This window comes from Bufo bufo, chromosome 3 (genome assembly GCF_905171765.1).
Source record: "Bufo bufo chromosome 3, aBufBuf1.1, whole genome shotgun sequence".
Taxonomy (NCBI): domain Eukaryota; kingdom Metazoa; phylum Chordata; class Amphibia; order Anura; family Bufonidae; genus Bufo; species Bufo bufo.
Window position 1 is genome coordinate 43,739,292 of NC_053391.1, and position 26,465 is coordinate 43,765,756.

At 43.5% G+C, this 26,465-nt stretch overlaps 1 protein-coding gene across 1 annotated transcript; it reads left to right on the forward strand.

Annotated features, from left to right (window-relative positions):
* The first annotated feature begins 4,865 nt into the window (after positions 1 to 4,865).
* PATL2 (PAT1 homolog 2) lies at positions 4,866 to 25,960 on the forward strand. Its single transcript, XM_040421762.1, has 19 exons — positions 4,866 to 4,944; positions 6,961 to 7,063; positions 8,406 to 8,710; positions 9,597 to 9,668; positions 9,752 to 9,823; positions 10,690 to 10,857; positions 12,247 to 12,324; positions 12,439 to 12,608; positions 14,180 to 14,251; positions 15,938 to 16,076; positions 16,183 to 16,303; positions 18,345 to 18,442; positions 20,064 to 20,117; positions 20,762 to 20,910; positions 21,561 to 21,720; positions 21,974 to 22,114; positions 23,558 to 23,655; positions 23,801 to 23,950; positions 25,881 to 25,960. Exons 1-19 carry the CDS (start codon positions 4,921 to 4,923, stop codon positions 25,918 to 25,920), a joined length of 2,214 nt encoding a protein of 737 aa, XP_040277696.1. The 5' UTR covers positions 4,866 to 4,920; the 3' UTR covers positions 25,921 to 25,960.
* Positions 25,961 to 26,465: the final 505 nt, after the last annotated feature.

Sequence of the window (26,465 nt, forward strand, 5' to 3'; positions counted from 1 at the left end):
TCTTTTGGGTCAGGGCCCCAAAGCAGCTGCTTCCCCTATAGCTGTGCCCCTGGTCATGCTGGAGACCTAATAGTTCAGGGGGTTTGGGACAAATCTGTCAGACGCTTCTTCAAACCGAAGAGAACTCGCACCGCTTCACAAGTCCTTCTAGCACTTCATTCAATCATCTGTCATGTAAAGATTCTCTTGGACAATACAGGTGCAGTCAGCTTTTTCTCCTACCATTCGTTCTACCGTCCCACCCTAGGACTTGAAGGGGTTGTCACTTGAGCAAATGGCATTTATTATGTAGAGAAAGTTAATCCAAGGCACTTACTAATGTATTGTGATTGTCCATATTGCATCCTTTGCTGGCTGGATTCATTTTTCAATCGCATTATACAATGCTCATTTCCATGGTTACGACCACCTGTAATCCATCAGCGGTGGCCGTGCTTGCACACGATATAGGAAAAAGCACCAGCCTATGTGAGCTCCCACGGTCCCAACCACCAGAGAGGCCGACACCTTTTCCTATGGTGCAAGCACGACCTCTTACAGGGTGGTCGTAACTATGGAAACTAATAGTGTATAATGTGATGGAAAAATGAATCCAGCCAGCAAAGGAACCAATATGGATAATTGCCTTGTATTGCCTTTCTCTACATAATGCCATTTGCTAAGTGACACAACCCCTTTAAACTTAGTTCTTACAGTTCTAATGGATCCTCCGTTTGAGCCCAATGAAAGTATTCCACCAAAATTCCTGTCTCTGAAAACCACCTTCCTTCTGGCTATAACAACTGCCAGAAGGATTGGTGAAATCCAGGAGTATTCTTGCCGTCCACCATATCTTAAAATTCTGGAAGATCGTATAATCTCAAAGCATTGCCCATCCTTCCTTCCGAAAGTGTTTGAGGTTCCACTCCAATCTGGAAGTCTCCTTACCATCCTTCTGTCCTTCAACTTCTACGGACCTGCAGAAAAGATTCCAGAACCTGGATGTGAGAAGGTGTTCGCTGGCTTACCTGAAGGTATTGGAACACTTCAGGAAATCTGACCATCTCCTTAAATTCCAAGGTCCCAATAAAGGACTAGCAGCCAGCAAGGCTACCATTGCCAGATGGATAAGGGATACGACTTATCTGTTCTGTTCATAAGCATCTCGATCCACCTAAGGGTCTAAAGGCCCACTCGAAACAAGTGGTGTCTGCTTCCTGGGCAGAAAATGGAGCTATATCAATAGAACAGATATGCAAAGCAGCTGCCTGGGCTAACCCAATGCAATTATAATTTTTTTATTTTATTTTTTTAACAAATAATTCTGTCCTCTGGGCACAGAATTCTTGCTGCAGTAGTCCCACCCTGATTTCATACCTCTTATTCCTCCTGTCAGTGCCGTTGGTAATTTTTATTTTCCAGTAGCCTTCACAACGGCACTGGGGGTTTTCCTGCCCTTTAATATTTTTTGGTAAAGTATATTGCCATGTTTATTATGTTCTGTTTGGATTAAAGGGGTTATCCAAATGTCCCACATAAGCCCGGATCCCTCCCAATGAATATACTTGCCTGGCACCCCCCCTGTGCCGCTCCTGGTCCCTGCACTGCCACTCCTCACCGTGCACAGATGAAAAGACCAAAATCCCCATGTTAGGGCTCGCGTACACTAACGCTTGTGGCCTGTGCCCAAACAAACTGTGGGTCTGCAATATACGGGCAATGGCCGCGTGGAGGAGGCACGGAGCAGAAGCCCACGGAAGCACTATGTAGTGCTTCCATAGGGATTTCGGTCTGTGCCTTCTCACTGCAAATTTTTATTTTTTTTGCTGTGCGGACTGAATCTTGCGGAATGTGGACCCATTCAAGTGAATGGGTTTGCATCCACAAACGGTGAGCACACAGCCAGTGCCCGTGCTTTGTAGAAAACTATTTGTGGTGCGCAGCATGGACACCAGGTGCACATGAGCCCTTACTTGCAGATTTTGTTGCGGATTTGCCACTGGTGCATTGCAAAGGGTGAAATCCGCACAAAAAATCTGCAGAAATATTTTAAACATCCGCTTTGCAGGTAAATTTCCGCAAGTAAAAAATATGCAAAACAAACCAAAGTAGTTAATGTACTGGGGCATGTTTACTATAGTGTTTGCGCCTGTTAGTAAAAAAATTTTTTGTTTTAGACAGTAATGTTATCAGTCGCATTCACTACTGAAATTTTGCCACTTTTTTTGAGGCTTTTGCGCCCAGTTTGACTGTTTTTTGAAGGGCTCATGCACATGACTGGGTTTTGTCTGCATCTGATCCATATCTTTAGCAAATCGGATGTGGACCCATTCACGTCAATGGGGACGCAAAAGCTAAACAGCACATTGTATTCCCATTCTCCACAAAAAGTCCTGTTGTCTGTTTTGCAGACAAAGATAGTGCAGGACTTTCGATTCTGCAAAATGCGTAACTCACGTGGCCGGTATCCCTGTATTGCGGATCCACAATTTACGGACCCCCAAAAACTGCTACGATCATGTGCATGTGCCCTAATTCAGGAGTTCTATAATTTTGTAACTTTTTTTCAATCTATTTATGTAGGTGTGCTATTTTTACGCATGAATTGGGCACAAAAACAGTTTAACTTTTACTCCATGGCTTTTTTTTTTTTTTTTATTCAACAGTTTTGAGTAGTAAAGTGTGAATTTTTTTTATTTATTTTTGCATTAAAGGGGTTTTCCGAGAGCGTTTTCTTTTACTCACGACCTATTCTCTGGATAGGTAATCAGTATCTGATCAGTGGGGGTCTGACACCTGGGACCCACCGATGAGCTGTACGAGAAGGTAACAGTGCTCCTGTGAGTGCTGCTTTTCCTAGGCCAGTGACGACACACTCATCGGTCACATAGCCTAGGAGAAACTCTGCCACATTCAAGTGAATGGGGCAGCGCGTGATACCAAGCTCGGCGCTATGCAAAGTACGGCGTTGTGCTTGGTAAGCTGCGAGAAGGCAGAGGTGCTCACAGGACCGCTGCTGCCTTCTCAAAACAGCTGATGTCGGCCCCCCAGCTGTGGGCCCCCCAGCGATCAGATTCTGATGACATATCCTGAGGATAAATCACCAGTAAAATTAAAAAAAAAACTTTTAAAGTCACACTTTCAGGGAGGTAGGTGGCTTTTCTCTGCACAGATGAGACTATTTTTCATGTGCAAATAAATTAGCCCAGTCTAAGTGAATATGAACCTGTATAACTGAAACAACCACCAGAGGTCAAACTAATAATATGCCTAGTCTAATTAATCCGCTGCTGTGCGACTTAATAAATACTTGGCAAAAGTCTGATAACCGAATTAAATGCACCTAATTTTACAACTAAAAACAGTCAAGCTTAATAAATGTGCCCCACTGTGTCTGCCTAGAAGACACTGAGCAATTGTTCCTGCTGCTTTAGGCCTCAGGCGCACGACCATATGTATTTTGCGGTCCACAAAAAATACGGATAACGTCAGTGTGCATTCCGTATTTTGTTACGGAACAGCTATTTATATATATATATATATATATATATATATATATATATATATATATATATATATATATATATATATATCTATATATATATATTACACTCACCTAAAGAATAATTAGGAACACCATACTAATATGGTGTTGGACCCCCTTTTGCCTTCAGAACTGCCTTAATTCTACGTGGCATTGATTCCACAAGGTGCTGATAGCATTCTTTAGAAATGTTGGCCCATATTGATAGGATAGCATCTTGCAGTTGATGGAGATTTGAGGGATGCACATCCAGGGCACGAAGCTCCCGTTCCACCACATCCCAAAGATGCTCTATTGGGTTGAGATCTGGTGACTGTGGGGGCCATTTTAGTACAGTGAACTCATTGTCATGTTCAAGAAACCAATTTGAAATGATTTGAGCTTTGTGACATGGTGCATTATCCTGCTGGAAGTAGCCATCAGAGGATGGATACATGTTCTCATTCTGTTTACGCCAAATTCGGACTCTACCATTTGAATGTCTCAACAGAAATCGAGACTCATCAGACCAGGCAACATTTTTCCAGTCTTCAACAGTCCAATTTTGGTGAACTCGTGCAAATTGTAGCCTCTTTTTCCTATTTGTAGTGGAGATGAGTGGTACCCGGTGGGGTCTTCTGCTGTTGTAGCCCATCCGCCTCAAGGTTGTGCGTGTTGTGGCTTCACAAATGCTTTGCTGCATACCTCGGTTGTAACGAGTGGTTATTTCAGTCAACGTTGCTCTTCTATCAGCTTGAATCAGTCGGCCCATTCTCCTCTGACCTCTAGCATCCACAAGGCATTTTCGCCCACAGGACTGCCGCATACTGGATGTTTTTCCCTTTTCACACCATTCTTTGTAAACCCTAGAAATGGTTGTGCGGGAAAATCCCAGTAACTGAGCAGATTGTGAAATACCCAGACCGGCCCGTCTGGCACCAACAACCATGCCACGCTCAAAATTGCTTAAATCACCTTTCTTTCCCATTCTGACATTCAGTTTGGAGTTCAGGAGATTTTCTTGACCAGGACCACCCCCCTAAATGCATTGAAGCAACTGCCATGTGATTGGTTGACTAGATAATTGCATTAATGAGAAATAGAACAAGTGTTCCTAATAATTCTTTAGGTGTGTGTGTGTGTATAGATATAGAATTATTCCATATACGGTCCGCAAAAAAATAGAACGGACACTGAAAGAACATAGGTTCGTGTGCATGAGGCCTTAATTGAAGGTTTAGGTATTTACTATTTGCATTTCATAGCTTTGACTTTATCTGGATGGATTTGATCAATTTGCAGATGCTTTCTGTCCACAGATCAGTGTATGCTCCATCCAACTTCTGTTTTTGTTTTTATTCCAACAGGTTATAAGTCCCGTAAACTCTTCGCCTTGTTGTTTTTGAGGCTTCTTAACCATGAATCTCAACTCGGAACAGATTGTAAGTGGTTTCAATGGCTCTGAAGACTGGGATACAGAGGGTAGGGAGTATATCTGATAGACCTTAAAAGGTATTGTACAGTTCAGTAAGATTTCTAGTAACAGGCAAAAGGTTCTAAAGGTCCTTCTGCCACATAAGACACTATTATACATGTTGACAAAAAAACACAAATACCGCACCCAAATAGAAATGTCCGCTGCGAAATTCAGCATGCAATTATGTCCCAGGCAGATATGTAATCATTTACGTATCTGCCTGTGTGGTCTGATTAGACACTGGGTTGTGCCTCCCCGCTGCCCTATAAAAAGGCTCAGAGGCTACTTTTGGGTAGTGTGCCTCTTGGTGAGAGATCGCGGTCTGCTATACTGCTCTAGGCCGCTATTGAAGATATTTTCCCCAGTTGACAGACTTTGAGAGGGGAGCATCATTGGTCTGAGAAGCAGGATGGTTGATTCAACAAACTTCCTGCCATCTAGGCCGTTCTGACCTAGCTGTTAAGAAAGTGTTGGAGGCAGTAGTTACATGAGGGCATGCACAAATGGTGAACAAGCTCTAGACAGCCCATACAGACCACCACTAGAGGATCACTTGATCTGCTGAGAAGCACAAGCAGCTCCCAGTTTCATTGTCCATGATCCAGACCAAGGTAGCTTCTTTATTACGCACTCCTTTCTTTGCCTGAACCATTTACAAGCCCTTAGAGGGAAACTTGATGTCATGGTGCTCATTGTGTCCTGCCATTAAAAGCCAGCCACCGCCTCAGTTTGCAGTGGTGTTATGAATGAGAAACCTGGACTTGTACACACTGGAACCCTATTACCCTTGGCAACGAATCCATGCTCTGTTTGGATGAACAATGGTCAAGTGCGAGTATGGATGCCTGGTGGTCAATGCTTCAACCCTGCCTTTGCTGTGGAGCTACACACTGCCCCAACTGCTGGTGTGGTGATCTGGGGAGACATCGCATGTGACAGTTGGTCACCCCTAGTAGTAATAGGAGGGACACTAACAGCTCAGCAATATGTACAGGACATCCTGCTGCCACGTGTGTTCCTCTCATGGCAGGACCTCCAACTGGCATACTTTATTTTTTATTTTTTTATTTTAATTTTTTTAAGCAGGAAAATTCTCGCCTAAACGCAGCAAGGGTTTCCCAGGAACATCTCCATGATTACAATGCTTCCTTGCCTACCTGGTAACCAGATTTATCACCAATCGAGCATTTATGGGACTACAGGATCTGCAACTTCTGAGGCCAAATGTGCCACTGGATAACATACAGAACCTATATGCATCAATGTCCGACTATCTCCTCTTGTATCCAGGCTAGAGGCTGTATTCCATCTTGTATCCAGGCTAGAGTTGGCCCAACAGGTTCCTAGAGCCTCCTTTCATTTCAACATATTTCCCCAATAAACTTTTCTCCTTTTGCTTGAATATTGTTATTGCCTTCATATATTGGGCTAATTTCACATTTGGGGTAGCTGGGTCCGGCAGGCTGTTCCGATGGGGGAATAGCCTGCCGGATCCATGCTAATGCTAGCCCACCGTGCTGCCGGAAGTCTGCTCCAGCCCCATTCACCATAATTGTAGTAAATGGGGCCTGAATAGACTTCCGGTGGCACTATGTCTAGCGTTGGCACAAAGCTGGCAGGCTGTTCCCCCCCCCCCCCCCTCCCTTCGGAACAGCCTGCTGGACCCTGTTACCGCAAGTTTGAAAGTAGCCTTATCACTACATTCGCACATAGAAAGCTTCATTCCCTTTTTTTGGGTCAATTATTGTATAATGGTACTTGACTGTGGAGAAGTGGGTGCAGTATAGAATTTGTATTGGAGCCCAGAAGCCTTAGGTTATGTCTCTGACCTTTCCTGAAGACTTGGCTTTAAGTCAAAACCTGCAAAATGGCATGACTGGCTTGCAATTCATTGTGATTGGCTTGCTGGTCCATCAAGCAGGTGCTGGGAGTACATGGGAGGGCAGGATGGAATGACTAGCTATGTCTTTTCTCTTCATAGCTGCCAGAGGATTTTTATCTGGCTGAAGAAGGTTCCTTACTGGAAGAAATGGCCGAAGAGGATGAAGAAATAGATCTGTACAACGAGGTGACTTTTGGATTTGGTAGGTGTTGAATTGGCCTTCATGTTGTATTTGTTGCTTGTAAAACCAAGATTACTAGAAAACCTTGTTTGCATCTTCTTGGTTTGGCAGTAGTTGGGATGTCTAAATTGGTTAATAGTTTACCGGTATATGTTTGTTCAATATAGGTAGTATACAGCTGGCCGGACAACAAACTGTAGAATACTGACGTATTGGCCTTTAAAGGGGGTTGTCTAACTTCAGCAAATGGCTTTTTATGATGTCAACAGTTAATAGAAGGCACTTACTAATGTATTATGATTGTCCATATTGCCTGTTTTTTCCTGGCTTGATTCATTTTTCCATTGCATTATACATTGCTTGTTTCTAAGGGTTAGGCCCCTTTTACACGGGCGAGAATTCTGCGCGGGTGTAATGCGTGAGTTGAATACATTGCACCTGCACTGAATCCGGACCTATTCACTTCACTTCAATTCACATGAGCAGTGATTTTCACGCATCACTTGTGCGTTGCGTGAAAATCTCAGCAAGCTCTATATTGTGTGTTTTTCACGCAACGCAGGCCCCATAGAAGTAAATGGGGCTGCGGGAAAATCGCAAGCATCCGCAAGCAAGTGCGGATGTGGTGCAATTTTCACGCATGGTTGCTAGGTGACTATCGGGATGGGGACCCGATCACTATTATTTTCCTTTATAACCTGGTTATAAGGGAAAATGGCATTCCTAATACAGATTGTTAAGTAAATTAGGGATGGAGGGGTAAAAAAAAAATATTTAACTCACCTCATCCACTTGTTCGCGCAGCCCGGCTTGACGCCCTCACACGTGATGCCCATGTGAAAGAGGCCCTACTCTTAACTAGGAGACTTAAACTGCAATGATTTATCATTGAATCCAGTGGGAGAATCTCTCCCTTGCTATCAAGCCCTGCCAACAGACCTCGGAGCCTTCACAACTGACCCCGGCATCTGAAGGGTCAAGTCTGCGACAAGCATTATTGCCAATCAGACTCAGACAGTATGTGTAAAACATCAGACACTTGGAGATTATGGTGCCTACTCTGCTTCTGAGTGGGCGCCATCTTTAAAGCCCAATATGTCAGGAAGGGGTTAAAATGTGAGTACTGACCAAGTTTTTGGCTCAAAACTTCAGTACAAAAAGCCAGGTAGCCAACATTTCGTATGTTGGGTAAGTGTCTACCCTTGCAGTAAACTTCTCATACGGCATGAGCTGCTGTAATGTATTTGCGCATCTTTAAATTGCATGTCTAAGGTTATGCCATTTGTGTTATAAGCAGGTAAAGTAAATCTGACTCGATAGGTTTATGTATTAAATCTTGGTGCGTCTACCTTTGTTTTTAAAGATCATGAAGAATCCGAAGAAGAGAACCCTAAGGAAGATTTAGTTGTGAAACTAACTTCAGTCCGAGAACCTGAGATAGTAAAAAATCTAGACCACGAAGAAGAAAATGGAAAAGAAATCCAGCCTGAGGATGTACCAGATCCATATGAGATCACACGAGACGTGAAGGCTGTGGTGGAATCCATAAAGGAAGTGAACTTGTCTGTGGAAATGGAAGGGAGTCCTTCTGCAAGCTCACGGACTGAGTACACGAACTTGGGAGATCCGGCGGTGATGAGAGCTGTTCATGGGAGGCCAACTTTGGAGGTAATGTTTTAGCAGAACTGCTATAGACCTTCACTGATGTGGGATAGAAAGAAGCTTATTGAAGGAATGCAATGTTGCCTGGCCGTCTATAGGCATACTGTGTATTCTGTTTGACCCTTGTTTGGATCAAGTTTAAAGGCTATGTACATCTTTTTGGGGGAATTTGTTTATCGCATTGGTCATTTTAAATTGGTCTTTATTACAAATATAGAACCCTTTTCTCTGTACATGACGGAGATGCTCCAATACAGGGATCTGAATTTTCGCTCTGCTCCTTCATCCAGCTAATCTGACTGGCTCCCTTAGCTCTCTGGCATTATAAACACACATTAAAGTTCAGTTCTTATCTTACTGATAATGTGGCTTAAAGGGATTCTGTCACCACATTTTACCCCCTACAGTAAAACATAGCTACTTGTAGGTCTCCCTGAGCTGTATTAAATGATGACCTTATTAACTAATAGTCTTGATTTATTTCTTTATAAAAAAGATTTTAGTGATATGCTAATAACTTGCATAAGGTGCCCAAGGGGGTGTCCTTTCCTAACTTTGTGCCCAGCCGCACCCCTCGGTCCGGTGCCTAGCGTCGCCTCTAATAAAATATATTCAAGAGCCGGCCTCTGAACTCTACATTTTGCCCTTACTGTTATTTCTCACAAAAAAGTTTAGTAAATTGGTAACTAGCTTGGGGGGGGGGGGGGATCGGTGTAATAGTCTGTTGCCGTCCAATGATACATCATATCAGGAAGCGGTGAAGTTGGGGCAGATGAGCTGCGCCCATCACACTGACCACACACGGCCATGTGAAAGCAGTTTAAATCTTAGGGTTAGTAAATCCCCTTTTTGTCTATTCTTAACGACCAGGACTACCACTCCTATTTTGCAGAGCGTTGACAGTGCCGTTGTTGACAGTGGAATGGGAACCAGCTGGGGTGAATTTGATTCCAGTTATGATCTGGTAAGAACCTTTCATCGACCAATGTGTGGTTTTTGTCATGCTCAGTAGTCCAAGGCAGCTAAGACATGATGTTCTCTTTACAGAGTGGAATGGATTCAGGATTGTGGGTGGGTTCTCCGAAAGGAACAGCTGCAATAGCTGGACAGATACTCGAGGTATTGTATGATATATAGATATATAGATATATATATAGATGGGCGGGGAGCAATATTGTCTGAAACAAAAATGGCTGCAGTATTGTGTGATGGTGGCAATCCTCACTCTGGTGCTTTCTGTGCAGTGAAGGGAGGGGCATATCCAGGTTTTGGGCCTCCGACCTGGTGGTACTTGGGGTGCCTTTTGTGTTAGTGGGTTTTGAGATGCAAGGCAGGGCTCTCTTGAAGCCCTTGGAAGGGAGCAATGATGTAACAGTCCAGATTAGCAATGCAGGGCAATGAGGAGGCCGATTTTGGGTTAACAAGTCTGCTATAATTTACTGAAGCAACTTTGGCAGATGGGGCGTGCACACAGGCACCATAAAAAAATAGGACCATTACATGTAACATTGAGCCTTGCCATTTTTGCATGAAAGTTACAAAAAATAGTGCTTTAAAATAAAAAGTGGTTATACATATACCATAGGTATGGTGCTTTTTATATACTTTTTGTTAGTTTTTTATTTTTTTCCATCGGAGGGTTGTTTTAGTTAGTTATTGGGCAAATATGCCATCTCAAGGTGTCGTATGGAAATTAATTGGAAATATTAAATGCAGTACAAACATGCATTCCTGTAGTGCCATTATTATAGTGTTACCTGAGGTGCACTTTTTTTTTTTTTTTTTTTTTTTTTGTCTTGTCTTCAACCCTTGTTGAGCATTTTGACTCATAGACATTTAACGTGTTTGGTGTTTTTTTTTTCAAGCAAAGCAAAAAACAAGTCTCACATATTTTTTTTAATGTCTTTGATAAATGTGAGCCATGCTGGAAGGTAATGCTTGATAGCTGATGGGCAGGTGTCTACCTTTTTAACCTTGTCTTGTAGGATAAAGCGATTCTGCGGGTTATGGACAAAGCGCCGTATATCCCACCCACCAACCTGGAATTCCTAGGTTCTCCCATGCAGAGAGGATACATGTGTACACAGCGACTCAAAGGCCCTGAAATGGGTATGATGTCCCCAAAACCATACAGGCAGCGCTTCATTAGGCAGGTAAGATATCAGAGACCCATGCCAATAAGGAGCCTTGGGGAGGGCTAATAGTCGCCCATACATGGCAGCAGGGGCGAACTGTGATCTTAAAGTGGCCCTGGAAAAAATACTAAGTGGTCCAGTTTTGTAGTTGGGTCCAAATTGATGGAAGGCAAGGGTCAGAAATAACATTGACACATTATACCACCCCAACAGAGCCAAATACCACAGTCCATCACAAAATAGATCCCTAAAAACTTCCACAGGCCAGCCTTCAGGAGGGCTCAGGTGACCCCTGGGCATCGGCCCACCGGGAAATTTCCCTGTAAGGTCAATGGCCAATCCGCCCCTGCATGGCAGGCCTGAAGGGCATTGAAGGCTCCTGGCTGCTATGTCAACCTTTTGGCAATCTTCAATCTAGTTTTCGGGGGTTAATGGAGTCAGAAGGAGCCCTCACCCTAATCTTGGCTGTTAGAGGAGGGTGTCAGCTGTATAATACAGCTGGCACCTAACAAGGATGGTTCAAGTCCGTCTCCTGAGTCTCGACCATCACTGTGTGTAAAAGCATGGCAGCAATAATGGCGTTGTGCAGTGGTGGACTGGGAACTTAAAGTGGCCCTTGAAAAAAAAAACTACCTAAAAGTGGCCCTAGTGTTGTAGGTAAGGCAACACAAGTAGACGGAACAGATACAATTTGGCAGGGTCAGTAATACCATAGTGCAGCACAGAATACCATCCCACAGAACCAAATGCCACAGTACAGCCAAAATAACTCTCCAAAAACTGTCCATCTGTGGTGGACATCATAGCTGCCACGTTGTGTTCCTCCTCCAATTTTCTCTAATATGGATATGGAGCAGGGGTCTGTCAAGATGAGATATGGGCCACAACCCCAAACCAGTCCTACCTTTTAGCATGCTGCCTTCCTCTAATAATGACCCCTACAGTTCCCTCAGTAGTACGTACCTGGCCAGCGGCAATGAGGAGGGCCATCGGCCCATCAGAAAATTCCCTGTAGGGTCTATGGCCAGTTTGCCCCTGGTATTATGGGTGGGAAAGGAATAATGAGATTGCACAAGACTAAAAAAAAAAGGGGGGGTTTTCTTCCAACATCTATTTTATTTATTTTTTTGGAAGGCAGCCATGTCTAGTTTAGTTAGCCAAAGATGACCTTATGAATGGTAAATTATGGTGGCCATTGGTTATTGTTTGGCTTGTTGATTCAGAAGGGCTAGATAAAGCATGATGGTGTTGCTGGTGCCAGGGGCCCTTTGTCTTTTGCTTGGTGCCTTAGGTCTTGGATATAAATGTGGAGCTTGCTGACTCTGTTCCTCCACCACCGTCTGGGCGCCATGGTACCATCGGTCTACTAGCACCCCTGATGGATTAATCTTCTATGTTGATTTTCAGCAATCTCCGTTGATGCCTCGCACCATGCGTCCCTCCTTCCCATATACACCACCAAGGAGACCTCCACCGCCTTTTACTGTAAGTCAGGTGACTGATATTTTACATTCCACTGTGATACTTCCAGTATAAAGCCATGGCTGCGTGGTGTTTGATCAAATTTTAGTAATTTTTTATTTTATTTTTTTTCTCTAGTCTCCAGGTTTTATGTCCCCAACTCCCTTCAGGCCTATGTCTCCCAACGTCAGCACCCCTGCAAGACCAGTGACCCCCAAGATGGTCAGGATGCACTTCGGTCCTATGTCTCCCAGTCCTAGCATCTCTCCTTTCTATAGCCCGATGGGTAACACTCTGCAGAGGTTTAAGTAAGTAGATCTTCAAAGATGGCGAAAAATTCACAGGTATCTGAACTACTTGACTTCTTGGGTTGTTGAGTTTATAAAATTGGTTTTACGATGGGATAGTTTTCTTACAGGTTTAAAACTATAATAAGTGGAGTAAGAACTAAAATGCACCTTTGCCTTCTTTAAAGGCTATAGACACCTTTTTGGGGCACTTATTTTTATTTTATGTCAGCAGTTTGTGTGAAGCAGGGGTTAAAAATCTCATTTGCATACAGTTCCTTCTGAGTTCCCTCAGCTGACAGCTCATGTGAAGCCTTATCTGTGATCTACTGACCTCATGAGCAATAATTATAGCTAACCTCTTATCAAACTGATAAGGATATGGCTTGAGGTCAGGAGATTAGAGAATTCTTCACATGTGCTGTCAGCTTGGGGAACTCAGGAGGGACATTCTGCAACTTGATTTTTTTGTAAAACTGCCCCGAAGCTGTCCATAGTCTTAAGTGTATGTGTATTGGTCTGATCAGATTCCTGGTCCATTCTGATGCAGACAATTTAGACTACTTTCACACTAGTGTTTTAGTTTTCTGGTATTTAGATCCGTCATAGGGGCTCAATACCAGGAAAACGCTTCAGTTTTGTCCCCGTTCATTGTCAATGGGGACAAAACTGGACGGAATGCTCCAAAATGAGTTCAGTTTAGTTGAGTTCCCATACCGCAGAGCAAACCGCAACATGTTGTAGTTTGCTTTCCGTCCTTTGGATGCGGAGCAAGACGGATCCGGCATGACCCCCAATGCAAGTCAATGGGGACGGATCCGTTTTCTCTGCCACAATAGAAAACTGATCCGTCCCCCATTGACTTTCAATGGACTTCATGACGGATCCGTCTTGGCTATGTGTAAGATAAGCCAACCGGATCAGTTTATAATGGATGCAGATGGTTGTATTAGTAACAGAAGTGTTATTGCTGAACCCTGCCCGATCCAGTAAAAACGCTAGTGTGAAAGTAGCCTTAGTGCTTAAATTAGACAACCTATGAAAAATGGATGTTTGCTAATTGGGTAGACTGAGAGGTTAGCGGGAAACAAAGGATATCTATTGTCTTAACAGGGCTGTCCCACCGAAACAATGACCTATCCACAGGTTAGGTGATAAAGATCTGATCAGTGGGGAGTCTGGCTCCCAGGAACCACCACTTGTCATGAGAATTGGGACCCGGGAGTTCCCCGTGTGACTGGAGCTGTGGTCACACGTGCTCACTGCTATGTTGTTCGTTCATTGTGGGACTGCTGGAGACAGCCAAGCACTGTTCTTGGATTTTCATTGGTAGTCCCATAAAATTGAATGGATCGGCAGCTTGTATTTGTGATAATTGCTCCAATCCCTTGGGAAAACGAGTACCTCCATTCTAATCGGTGGGGTTCCCACCAGGAAGCTGCTGGATAGATGATATGTTATGGTGGGATAACCAAGCTTTTAGAGTGGTTCGTTTTGTGTGGTATTGCAGCTCAACCCTATCCAATTTAATTGGACCTGAGCTAAAATACTACATACAACCCATAACATGTATATATTTCTCTCCTGTGTAGAGTTCCAGGACACGTAACGCAGCTCCATCCTCAACACCGTCGCATTCTTAGTCAGAGACAACGTCCCCAGAGGTAAGGCTGCATGAACAATCAAACACAGCCAAAATACTGCAAGTTGGCAAACTGCGCAGTTGTATGGATTGAGACGGATCTGATCAAAATGAGTGCATGAATCCACCTTGTCTCCTCCAAGGACTTCGGTCAGTGTGTGCAACCAGTATATCTGGAGACCAGTATGGACACGAATAATTGCGCTGATTGCATTACCCCAAACTACCTTATGAAAGATTACAATGGACCTCTCCATAGAGCTTCCAGTTAAAGATGCACTCCCACATGAGGGGGTATAGGTTGTCAGTGCTCCAGCCTCCAGGAGATGGTTGGGACAAGAGGATGGGAGTGATGGCAGTGGCAATGAGGGTGATTATAGTCCTTATGGTGTCTAATGCCTCTCCCTGTGCCATGCGTGCAGTGAGTGGAAGGCACACCATGGGCTCTTTTGGGGCCTCATGTCTGGTGGAGGTTGGGATGCTCCTGATGGTTGATGGTTTGCAGGGCGTGAGATAGAAGGCAGGTGTAGATAAAGGGCCGGCGTGTGGATGATGGAGTCTGACCAGGCCTGTTTGGTTACAATAAATAAAGTCTCCCTTTAGAGAAAAGGTGGAAGTTAGAGTACATATAGCAGCAATAGGAATCGTTTAGAAGGATATTAGTTGGCTTTTCCCAATAGTTGTGTATAGGCAGCAGCAGTGATGGTGGTAATCTTCCGAGTCTCTCCAGATACACTTCGCAGTCTTCCGAAATAACCACAAGCATGCAATTCTGTTCTGGCATGCTTTCTGCAATGCCCAGTCTGCAGGGTGCAGAACTCTTCCAGATGGCCAGTCCATCTCAAGTGTGGTAGGTGCCGGAGACGGTTAACTCTTTCCACAGCAGTAAAGTCTTATTGCCACAAACGTGCAGTACCTTACTGTCTGTATCCAGCACGGCCTTACTACTTAGTCTTCTATTTAGTTGCTGTTCTCTGGCAGCCTTTCAGTCTCTGGGATTAGGTTTCCTTGGATTATGCCTAAACTTCACACACACACCGCTGGATCAGTGCACATTCCCCTGGGTGTGATGGATTCATATATTTTTCTCATCCTTCCTAATTTTGGCCTTAAAGGGAACCTGTCCCATTGAGTATGTAGTTCTGTGTGCGGGAGGAACTGAGCTGTATTTAGTTTTGTAGAAAAATAGTCAGTATAACTTGTATTTCAGTAAATCGCTGCTCTTCTACCCACTGGGCTCCTATCTGTGACGACCTTCCCTTTAAGACTGTTCATATAGAAGTAGGACTGCTAACTGGCTTCCTAAGTATAGGAAGAGCAAAGGTTTAAAGGGGTGTCTGTTTCAAGAGGAAACCTGACGACAACTCCAGAGTTTGACATGTTGTGAATGACTTTTGGTTTACTGTGGTTTGGGACAACAACCTGCAGACTCTCAATCTATGATCTGGTCTAGGCTTCTATCGATATACAGCTCCTTGGTGTGAATTACTTTCCAACTATTGTGAGCGCCCTTCAGAAGGCGTCTGTCTTGTTGGCTCATGCCACTAAAAGGCCTCTGAAGAACATGGGTTAAATCTTTCTTTGGCCTTTTTATTTATTCCATGCTTTATGGTCCTACCTGAAGAGGTGTGTGTGTATATATATATATATATATATATATATATATATATATATATATATATAATTTTTATTTTATTTTTTTGACTAGCGCATCCCGCAAGCAGTGGGAACACAGGCCTGATCCTTACGCGAGCCTCATGTCTCAGAAAGAAAAGGAATGGGTAATAAAGCTGCAGATGATCCAGCTGCAGAGTGAAAACCCTCACCTTGATGACTACTACTACCAGGTATGAAGCTTCAGATCTACTGCTACTTCTATAATGTTTCTCTACAATTTCAAAACCAATAAAATGCTTTTTTTTTTGTTTGTTCTTGTGTCCCCCCCCCCAAAAGACTTATTATGAAAAGCTGGAGAGACGGCTGGCTGAGGAGGAACTCTTGGGAGAGCGCAAGAAGAAGGAGCCACCCAAACTGGTCACTCCTTACATTCAGAAAGCTGAAACCTATGAATCTGGTATATTGTCCAGTTTAGAAATCCCATTTTCATATACCCTATTAATAGAGGGGGTCCTCCAGCCAGAGCGGAGGGACGTTACAAAGAGTATCTATTGCTGGAGGACCTATCATTACATGGACATCCCATTGGTTTGAGATGGACACAGTGTAATGCTTAATTTCCCCTGTTGGTGGCACTTCAGGGGAAATTGAACAGATACTGCCAGGTTTTCCCATAGAGTACTGCTGATCACTGGTGGACAGTTTGTAATTGGCTAATTGTCAATCTGGGAACACCTTTAAACCTTGGTATGAATGTGTATAAATGTATCAAGTCTTCAACCCTTTGTGTGGTATACTAATTCACTGTAATGCTACTTTTGGGGACTAGACACTGCCCTTTTAACAGACCACACCCCTTTTAAAGGTAATCGATCACCATGATCTTGAACTATTTGCAGCACAACATGGGTAGTAATGCAGATAAGAAGTCCAGCTGACTATTTATTCATTTTCCTACTGCCCCCATTTCCCCCGCCATCAGTACTCAGAGCTGCGGTGAAATGCAGTCCTCTTCGTTATGTTGGCACAGCGGTCTAGACTGTATTTCAGCACAGCTTTGAGTGCTGACAGGAGGGTAACCGATGGCAGTAGGAAAATAAAACCTAGTGATCTGGACTCCTTATGTGCAGTACTAAATATATATGGCTGCAGGTAATAGTGTGATATCCTAGTGAAAGATTCCCTTTAAAGACAGGCCCATCCCCTTTATCTCCTCCTTGCTCCCTAGGCTACACTAGCCTTAGAAGCAAGGAAGTCTCTATAGCACCCAGGAGGTATGCTAACTTGTCTGGAAGGTCTTTTTTTTTCGGGACCCTCCTGGACATTCAGGAAAAGTTGTATCAAACACCTGAACCACTTCAAAGGCTATGTCTCGCTTCAGCAAATGGAATTCATCACGTAGAGAAGGTTAAAGGGGGTTGTCACAAAAAAATATTTTACAGTTTTCAAACCAGCACCTGGATCTAAATACTTTTTTGTAATTGCATTTAATTAAAAATTTAGCATAGCCACGGAGTTATTCAATAAAATGTATCTGTGTAGCGCCACCTGCTGTTTGCTTTGTTTCTTATCTTTGTCCTGGTCACTGAAATGGCCGCACATGCTCAGTTTCATCCTTCAACTGCCTCCTGAGCTGTGATAGGCAGAGCATGGACACACCCCCTGAGTTGCAGCAGAAAAGACACTGTGGAATGTGGAGATCTCTGGATCAATGTGAGGTACAGGGCTGGTTCTAGCTTTGTTAGAAAGAGATTGTCATGTACTATGTGATGACTAATGTAAAAAAATGAGAAACAGACATGGGATACACCCTCTAATACAAGGCACTTACTAATGTATTGTGATTCTCCATATTGCCTCCTTAATTTTTCCATCACATCATACGTTGCTCGTTTCCATGATTATGACCACCCTGTAATCCAGCAGCGGTGGTCGTACTGGCACACTATAGGGAAAAGCATTGGACTCCGGTGGCCGGGACAACACATAGGCACGCATACGCAGCAGCTCCCATCCCGGCCACCTTGTGTCTGCCCTGCAGCCGTGGTCATAACCCCTGGAAATAAGCAGTGTATAATGAAACGGAAAAATGAACGAAGCCAGCAAAGGAGGCAATATGGACAATCGCAATACATTAGTAAGTGGCTTGTATTAACTTTCTCTACGTGATAAATTCCATTTGATAAAGTGAGACAACCCCAAGACTTTTGTTCTCCTGGCCTCGGATGATGAAGCATGTGATCTGGCTGAGCCAAGTGCCATGAAAAATACCTACTTATGGCTTTATCATGAACAGGACTACAGGGAGAATTCTGAATCACAAGTGCTAGTCATTGGGAAGGTGCCTCAAAGCCTGGGCCCAACACAACCTGTATCTCTAGGGATTCTATTAGTACTTTTGAGAATTACCGCCATGGACTTCCCATATGAGACCCCCTAGGACACTCCATTGGTGACTCACTAAATCTATTGACTTTATTGCCTTTTTTCCCCCCCAGTGGTCCATATTGAAGGCTCATTGGGACAAGTTGCTGTTTCTACCTGTTATAGCCCCAGAAGAGCAATTGATGCCATCTCCTACGTCATGCCAGATGAAGTAAGTACATTCTACTGAGTGATTTGACATCATTTGCAGAACATTGGAAAATATCTTCGAAAACCAATGGCTTATTACGGGCAACATCCCTACTGTATGTGCTAATTCTTAACCTCTTAAGGATCTTTCTCCTAACGGGGTTAATTGGCCGGGATCTAACTTGTCTCCGATCCCAGCCCTGTCAGCTGTTGCCTCCAATTCGTTTTTGTTTCGCAAGCCTTGGGGGGCCAGTTAATGTGGAATCCCCTTCTCCAGCCGAGGCCCTGTGCACATCTAAAGGTGGCTTTATGCGTTAGATCAGGGGTCAGCAACCTCTGGCTCTCCAGGTGTTGGGAAACTACATCTCCCATCATGCACACTTGCTTGGCTGTTCTCTGAAGTCCTACAGAAGTGAAAGGAGCATGCTGGGAGTTGTAGTTTCACAACAGCTGGAGCGCCAATAGGTTGCTGATCCCGGCTTTAGAGGAATGTTGAACAGTCCTGTAAATTTTGGCGGGACTGGATGACCAATCTAAGGTGTAAGGGGGCATCCTGGCTCTTCCAATGGCAGATTTCAAAAGAAGATTAAGGCAGTTGGATTTCAACATGCCCGATCCTTTTGTTTCCATGGAGATGATCAGTCACCAGGTGGGTCTGTTGGCGGCTTATTCTGCACTCCCTATTGAACACGTGCACGCTCAGCTGAGCCGGAAGGTACACTCGTCTTAAAGGTATGGCCCACTGAATGCTCGTCTTAGGCCTCATGCACACGACCGTTGTTGGGTTCCGTGTCTGTTCCGTTTTTCCGTGATTTTCTGCGTCCCCATTGACTTTAAATGAGTCCGTTGAAAACTCGGAAAATGCACCATTTGTCATCCGCGTCCGTGATCCGTGTTTTCAGTCCGTAAAAGAAAATATGACCTGTCCTATTTTTTTTTTTTTTCACGGACAACTGTTTGCGGACCCATTCAAGTCAATGGGTCCGTGAAAAAACACGGAGGCACACAAGATTGTCATCCGCATCCGTGTCCGTTTTTTTTATCCTATCATTTTCAAGGCAAACTTGACTTCGATTTTTTTTTTTTTTCACTTTTCATGTCTGGTGATCCTCCAAAAATCAAGGAAGACAAACGGAACCCCGTTTTGCGGACCGTGAAAAAATACTGTCGTGTGCATGAGGCCTTATAGGTATGGCCCTGTAAGGCGGCTATGCATGGTATTACACTGCAACCCCAAGGCAATTTTTTTATTTTTATTCTCAAACTTAAGGGAACGGACGCACATGGCAGATCCTTTGCAGAATTGCATGCGGCAAATCCGTGCTGTAATAACTAACTGAACCTGCGATGGAGATATTACATCTGCAGCATGTCCCTTTACGTTGCAGATTTCTCGCTTTTGTAAAGCAGAGCAATTACACTATGTATCCTTTAATAGAATTGCTGTGGACCCATCCCTTAAGGATGTATCCCAAGCCTGCAAGATCAGTTGCTTTCTACGGAAATGTCTCTTTATATACTAATCTTTTAGCTTTTCAGTGAAAATTGTATTAAAATCTGATTACTGAGGAGGACTACCACACAGGCTCGCTCAGGCCATGCCAATTTTTTAATTTTTTTTATTTATTTTTTTACTATACCAGGATATGAAGGCTCTTGGATACCAGCGGTTGAGAGTCCTGAAACATATTGAAAAGGTTGGCAAGTTCTTCTGTGTTCTTTGCACAGCCTGTTGTAGTTAAAGGGGGTGTCCAGAATTTTGATATCTGTATCTGATTGGCTAGGCTGGGGTGCAATATGTTGCACGTCCATCAATCAGATGTTTAGTTGTGGCTCCGATGCCAGAACTACACGGCTCCATTCATTGCCTTTTGCTCTGTCTGGATGGACACTGCAGTGTAGTTCCAGTGCCTAGTGCCCCAATTACAATGAAACAGCCGATCGGCGAGAGGTCAGTCACCATCTCCACTGATCCTGAAGATAGGCCATCAATACCAAAATCCTGGAAAACCCATTTAAGAGTCCATTCACACGACCGTAAGTATTTTGCGATCCTCAAAACACTGGTACCGGCTGTGTGCGGCCAGCCAGAAATACGGTTGTGAGAATGGACCACAAGGAGTTCTCTGGCTTATTAAACCTATTATCAAAGGCCCTACAGGGGAATTCTCACCATAGACACCCACTTTAATTTGATTTGGGAACCACTACTGTTGGTTTAACTGCAAGGCCATTTACATGGATTGCTGGCCATAGTTTTGCATCATGGCAGTCTGACTATAAATGGCTTCTTAGTTTTTGTGTTCACATTTGTACATTTACAGCTAATCATTTCTTTCAGCTGTTTGTGCTGCTGCTGGAGGTTGAGGAGATGGAGAGAAGAATGCCTCATATTCCTGAAGACCAACACATCAGATTTCAGCAGAAGCAGAGCTACAAAGTGCAGAGGATCTATGAGGCTTTGAAGATCGGGGCCTGCTGCTGTGAGGAGTATGTGTGGCTTGTACTTGTACAACTTGAATTCAATATTCTTATGTGGGGTATCAGGAACAATATAATGGTTCTTTCTCTTATAAGGTGAACCTAAATGATGTCATACTGGTTAATGAACACCTATCGGGTTACTTTTCAGACTAAGTTGACCTCTGTTTGACCATTACTTTGGTTGACTTTCATCCTGTACTTATCACCTCCTAACTCTATCTGCAGGCTCCATCTTTCATTGGTAGTTTCCCCTCAGCCACTACAAGAGCTTAATGAAGTCAGAACGTCCACCTAATGTGTTCAGAGCTGGTGAGAAGAAGCGGATCCTAGTTAGTGCTATCTTATGGATGGTTGCGCAAAAATCCAGGTAACTGGATTGAACTACTGAGCATGTGTGACCACCGGCACTGGACTAATCAGTTGGATGTTCTGAGAAGGGAGTCAAACAAGTTTATATTTTTACACAAGAATCTATTTTTCCCTCTCTTGATCCTCCTTTCCCCTGGTATCTGTCTGGAGCTTTCCATAAACTTTAGACTGTTGGCTGATCCCACCGAAAATGTCAAGTTGGGCCAACAATAGTAAAAGGTTTATGTGGGGGGACATTTTAGACCAAGGAAACCAAAGCTTTATTTCTGCATGTCCTCTTCTTTAAGGGAGTCTGAAGATGAGTTCTTACAGCTCTTGCAAGTTGGGAAGGGTAAAAAGTTAACAGCCCGGCTCCTTCCCTTTCTGCACAGTGAGCAGGCGGTGGAGATCCTTCTGACGGTGGTTCAGCACTTATCCTTCCTTATTAAAAATGAGACCACAGAAAAGGTAAGTGACACAGCTGTTCAGTCATACAAGTGTGAATAGTTGTACATGATGAAACAGCATAGCTGCTCTCCTAGAAACAGCCATTCATCTGTCCACGGGTTTTCTTATATTGTAGTTTTTGTCCTTTTTGCTGCAATACCATCCATGACCCGTAGACCTTTTGTTTTTTTTTGTTTTTTTTGTTTTTGCAAGAGCAGGTTTATAATTATTATTTTTTTTAATACTGAACAACTCTTTAAATTATTATCTGCAGTCTCTTTCCGTTCTCTATGGACCACTGACCTTGATAATTAATGGTCTTCCATTCACTGAGCTTATCAGAGTCATTCAAGAGCTCACCAAGACCTTGCCTGAGAGCCCTGACTTGCCTCTCACGTTGGCGTTCCAGAACCAGGTATTTGTTCATACAAAGTGATTTACAGATTGTCCTCCAGCGTCGCCAACCTCTCTATATAGACAAATATCAAACAAGTTCTCTACGCAGCACTGATCTGTCTCATCCATGCAAGGCGGGAAGGGAAACGCTATGGAGACAGACCTGCTAAACCAGGCATAGGATTCAGCCAGTTCCCTTGGGTTCTCCAGATCCGGTTGTTTAAATTACAGTGGTGCCTCCATTCCAAAGTTTAAATTTGAATCCCACCCCTGGATAAACCTGTCTAAAATGTAGACCACAAACTTAGATCCATCAGTCTTAGGCCTCATGCACACGACTGTCCGTTTTTTTTGTTTTTTTTTTGTCCATAACCTGTGCATCAGCAAAATACAGATGTGGTCCATGTGCGGTCAGCAATCTTTTGTTGACCCATTGACTTCAATGGGTCCATTGTCTGCATTTTGCAGACAAGTATAGAACATGTTCTATCTTTTTGTAGAACAGGCATATGGATGCAGAAAACACATGGATGACTTGTGTGCTACCTACATCCGTATGTTCATTCTGCAAATGATAGCACGTCTTATACTTGTCCGCCAAAAGCGGACCCTTTGAAGTCAAAGGATCCACAAAACTGATCATTTGATGAAGTGCATCAATTCGCATGCATGAGGCCTGAAGATGTTCAAAATCTTTACATGTTACCATCGTGTGACTGTAGCCTTACAGATAATACCACAATTTTACCCGCAAAACTTTGCGTTCATGAACAGTAATGTTAGACCATTTGGTTTTCTGTGTGTGTGTGGGGGGGGGGGAGGAATCTGAAAGCCAACCATCACAATATGCACGGGTGCACTTAGCCTTTCTGCTGCCTGAGGAGAAAACTGAAATGATGTCCCTCTTTCCCCAATGCCAATTTGTTAACTTAACCCTTTCCCTTCGGCTGCCCCTACCTGGTGCTGTCTGAGGCTCAGATTGCCTCACCTGGCCTCATTGGTGGTGCACCCCTGACCATATGGATATGGTTTTGTATGTCTGCTGCTCCATTCAAACTGAGAGCACGTAGGCCCTGTTTAAGTTATCAATGGAAGGGGGGGCAAACAGATGGACACCCTCAACCCCTAAATACAAATTTGCACTGTATAATTAAAGGGTACACTCAATGCCATTGTCAAATGGACAAAAATATCCGATGTGACCCTGCTGTGTCAGCCATTTTGTATACTGTTGGCTCAGCTGATTAAAATTGGCAAATTATCTGCATGTAGATGGCTTTACTGCATTGTCTTGAGGTCACCTCATTAAGACCTCCTCTATCCAGGTGCCCTTTTGGGGTATATGGATGTCTCCTGGCCTGGACCCCCTCTAGGAGCCAGCTGCTCTGTCATACTCTTGTTTCATAGTGTGATTTCTGTTCGTAGAAGTATTTATTAGCGAGGTATGTTCTTTTGTGTCCAGTTTGGGATCTCGCTCTTGTATGCGCTGCTGAGCCATGGAGAGAGCCTGCTGTCTTCCGATACACCCATGGAGCCATGCATTGGAGACTTTGAAAAATGGTAATACTACTTGGTGCACACCGTTAATGATATGTCATGTTGTTGGGGTGGGTGTACACAGGGCGTAGGTTATGGGGTTCATACTTGGTTGTAGACCGGCATGAGTACTGAAGTGTCAGTGAGGTTGCATTTCTTCCTTTTCCAGGACGAATACGGTCTTCCTAGTTGCAAAAGAACTCTCTCATGTCTCCAAATCGTCCATAGTGGAACCGATTTTCTTGCCTAGCAATCTGCTCTCCTTATTCTGCCGCTACCTGGACAAGCAGACAATCCATAAACTCGAGGACAAAATGGAGTAAGTTGACTAAATTCAATTTCGGATTTTTACCAAACTTAAAGGCCATGTACCCCTTTTGGGGGTAATTTTTTTTATTTTTTTTAATTGCATTTTCCTCCTTTTTGAGATCCTTTTTTTTTAATTTTATCTTTCTTAAAAATATAGTCCTTTTATCTGTACTGAGCTGAGATTCTGTAATAGAGGGATCTTTATTTTCTGTCTTTTCCATCAGACCAGGAGCTGACGGACTCCTTATCTCTGCTCTGACATTATAAACACTCATTATAGTGCAGTCCTTACCTTACTGATAAGAATGAGGCTTAAAGAAGTGTTTATGACCTATTCGTAAATTACAAATAAGGGTTATTAGATGACGGCACAAAGTGAAAGTATGATTTACACTGCTAGAAACAGTTAACCCTTTGTTACAGAACCACTCAATATTTTTGATAAAGGACACATACAAAAAAAAATGACTTTTAGCCTAAAATTAGTAAAGTGCAGTCATACAAAAACTGACCCCAAAGGTGTACATGGCTTTTAAAGAAACCTGTCAACTCTCCTGACATGTCTGTTTTGGTAACTACTTGCATTCCCCTAATAATAATCATTAAAAAATAAGGTAATAGTAAAAAAAATAGTAATAATAAAAAAATACAATTATAATCTGAGAATTTAAGAATTACATTCTGCAATGAAGGTCCAGTTGGGGTGTGTCCCTACAGTCTGGCATTATCCAGTCAGTGCTGCCAGTGTCGGGCTGTGCAGGATCACCCCCACCCAACTGATAACACCCAGATGGACCTTCATTGTAAACTGCTTGCAATTCATTCATAAATTTCTTGGAATAATAGAAGGATGGCACAACAGTCATAGGAGTGGATGCTCCAGAGTTGTTATATGCAGAGAGCAAGTAGTTCCCAAAACAGACATGTGGGGAATAATGGCTGCCCCCCCCCCCCCCCATGGCCCCTTCATTGAGTATCCAGGCACAGTGACGTACAGACAGCTGGCGGTGTATGCTCAGCCCTGCTTGCTTGAATGGAATGAGCTGCAGTACTAGACACGTGAGACCCTGGTTAGATCATGGTAATGACCCGTCTGACACACACTAGATGTGAACCTCCGATAGAGACCTTCAAAGTATCCAACAGTATAAGCTTACAGTGGAATATGTTGACCATTAGGCCACATTATGTAAAAAGAAAAGCATACTGTTGTATGAAATGGCATAGTTTACTACATAATGCCATACTATTTGTGGTATACCACAATGCAGGCCCGATACTATGGGGTAAATGCAACTCTATAGACTGGCTTGGCGTGTAGATCATGTGCTTTTCCCTGTGTCCAGGCTTCATGCACACGTCCATATGTATTTGGTGGTCTGCAAGTTTTGCAGACCCATTGACTTCAATGAGTCTGGTCTGCTTCTTGCAGCCAAGTATAGGACATGTTCTAGCTTTTTGCGGAATGGACATATGGATGCGGAAAGCACACTGATCCATATGTATGTTCTGCAAAAGATAGAAAATGTCCTAATAGGTCACAGAATGCAGACCACAGACCCATTGAAGTTAATGGGTCTGCAAAATAAACAAAAAAAAAAACCGATGCAACATGGAAGGCACCTGTATCTTGCAGACCACAAAATACATACGGTTGTGTGCACGAGGACTTAAGTAGAGTCCATTTATGGTCCATGTGATCTGGTCCTCTGGTATTTAAGGGGGGGTCCATATATCCCTTCAATCATATACTTAAAAACCCTTTTAAGGTTTTCCATTTACTGGCTGAAAGAACATTTCTCCTAAAATGTCAGACGGGATGCAGGGGCTTTTAAAGGGCATTTCAGAGCCCCATAAAGGGTTATACTGGGGGGTTCACAGCAATTGCAGTAAAGGGCTTTACTCTATGTACTGGCCTAATGGTGTTTTTTTTCCTGTAGGTGTCCTACAGTGCCCCCCTATGCAGCTGTGACTTCATGAAATTCTGAATATGAAACTGCCAGAACGGCCTCTGCTTCACTTACCAAAAACCGCATGGATCGGTGGAGCTTCCATTTTTGGAAATTAAGATATTTAATCCTGTTTTAAAGGAAGTTTTGTTTTGTCAAACTTGGACTTAACTTTCCAACGTCAAGGAGCCTTCGGTCAGAATGACCTGTTCCTTTTTGGTTTGGAGTAAAAGGAAATAATAATTATTGATGCTGTTAAAAAGAATGGGGGGTATAAATGCTGAAGGTTATTTATATTTTTATTTGTGTAATTATTTTGTTTTCCACAGCATTTACTGATGTACAGCACGTGCAAAATAAACCAAGAAAGTGTAACGTGTGGACTGCTTATTCTATGCAGCAAAGTGCCTTCCTGTAACACCACCCCACTCTCCGATCAGCTGTTTGAAGAGGCCGTGGTGCTCCTGTGAAATCTTTCTAGGCCAGTGACGTCACTCATTAGTCACATGTCCTCTGTCCAGCTCAGTCCCGTTCAAGTGAACGGACCTGGGCTGCAATGCGAACAACAGCTGCTAT

Excerpts from the sequence above, each read along its gene's own strand:
- PATL2 (XM_040421762.1), top strand. The coding sequence starts at position 4,921 with ATGAATCTCAACTCGGAACAGATT. Across the intron at positions 8,711-9,596 it reads ATGGGAGGCCAACTTTGGAG|AGCGTTGACAGTGCCGTTGT; the intron begins GTAATGTTTTAG and ends CCTATTTTGCAG. Across the intron at positions 20,118-20,761 it reads TCCTGAAACATATTGAAAAG|CTGTTTGTGCTGCTGCTGGA; the intron begins GTTGGCAAGTTC and ends CATTTCTTTCAG.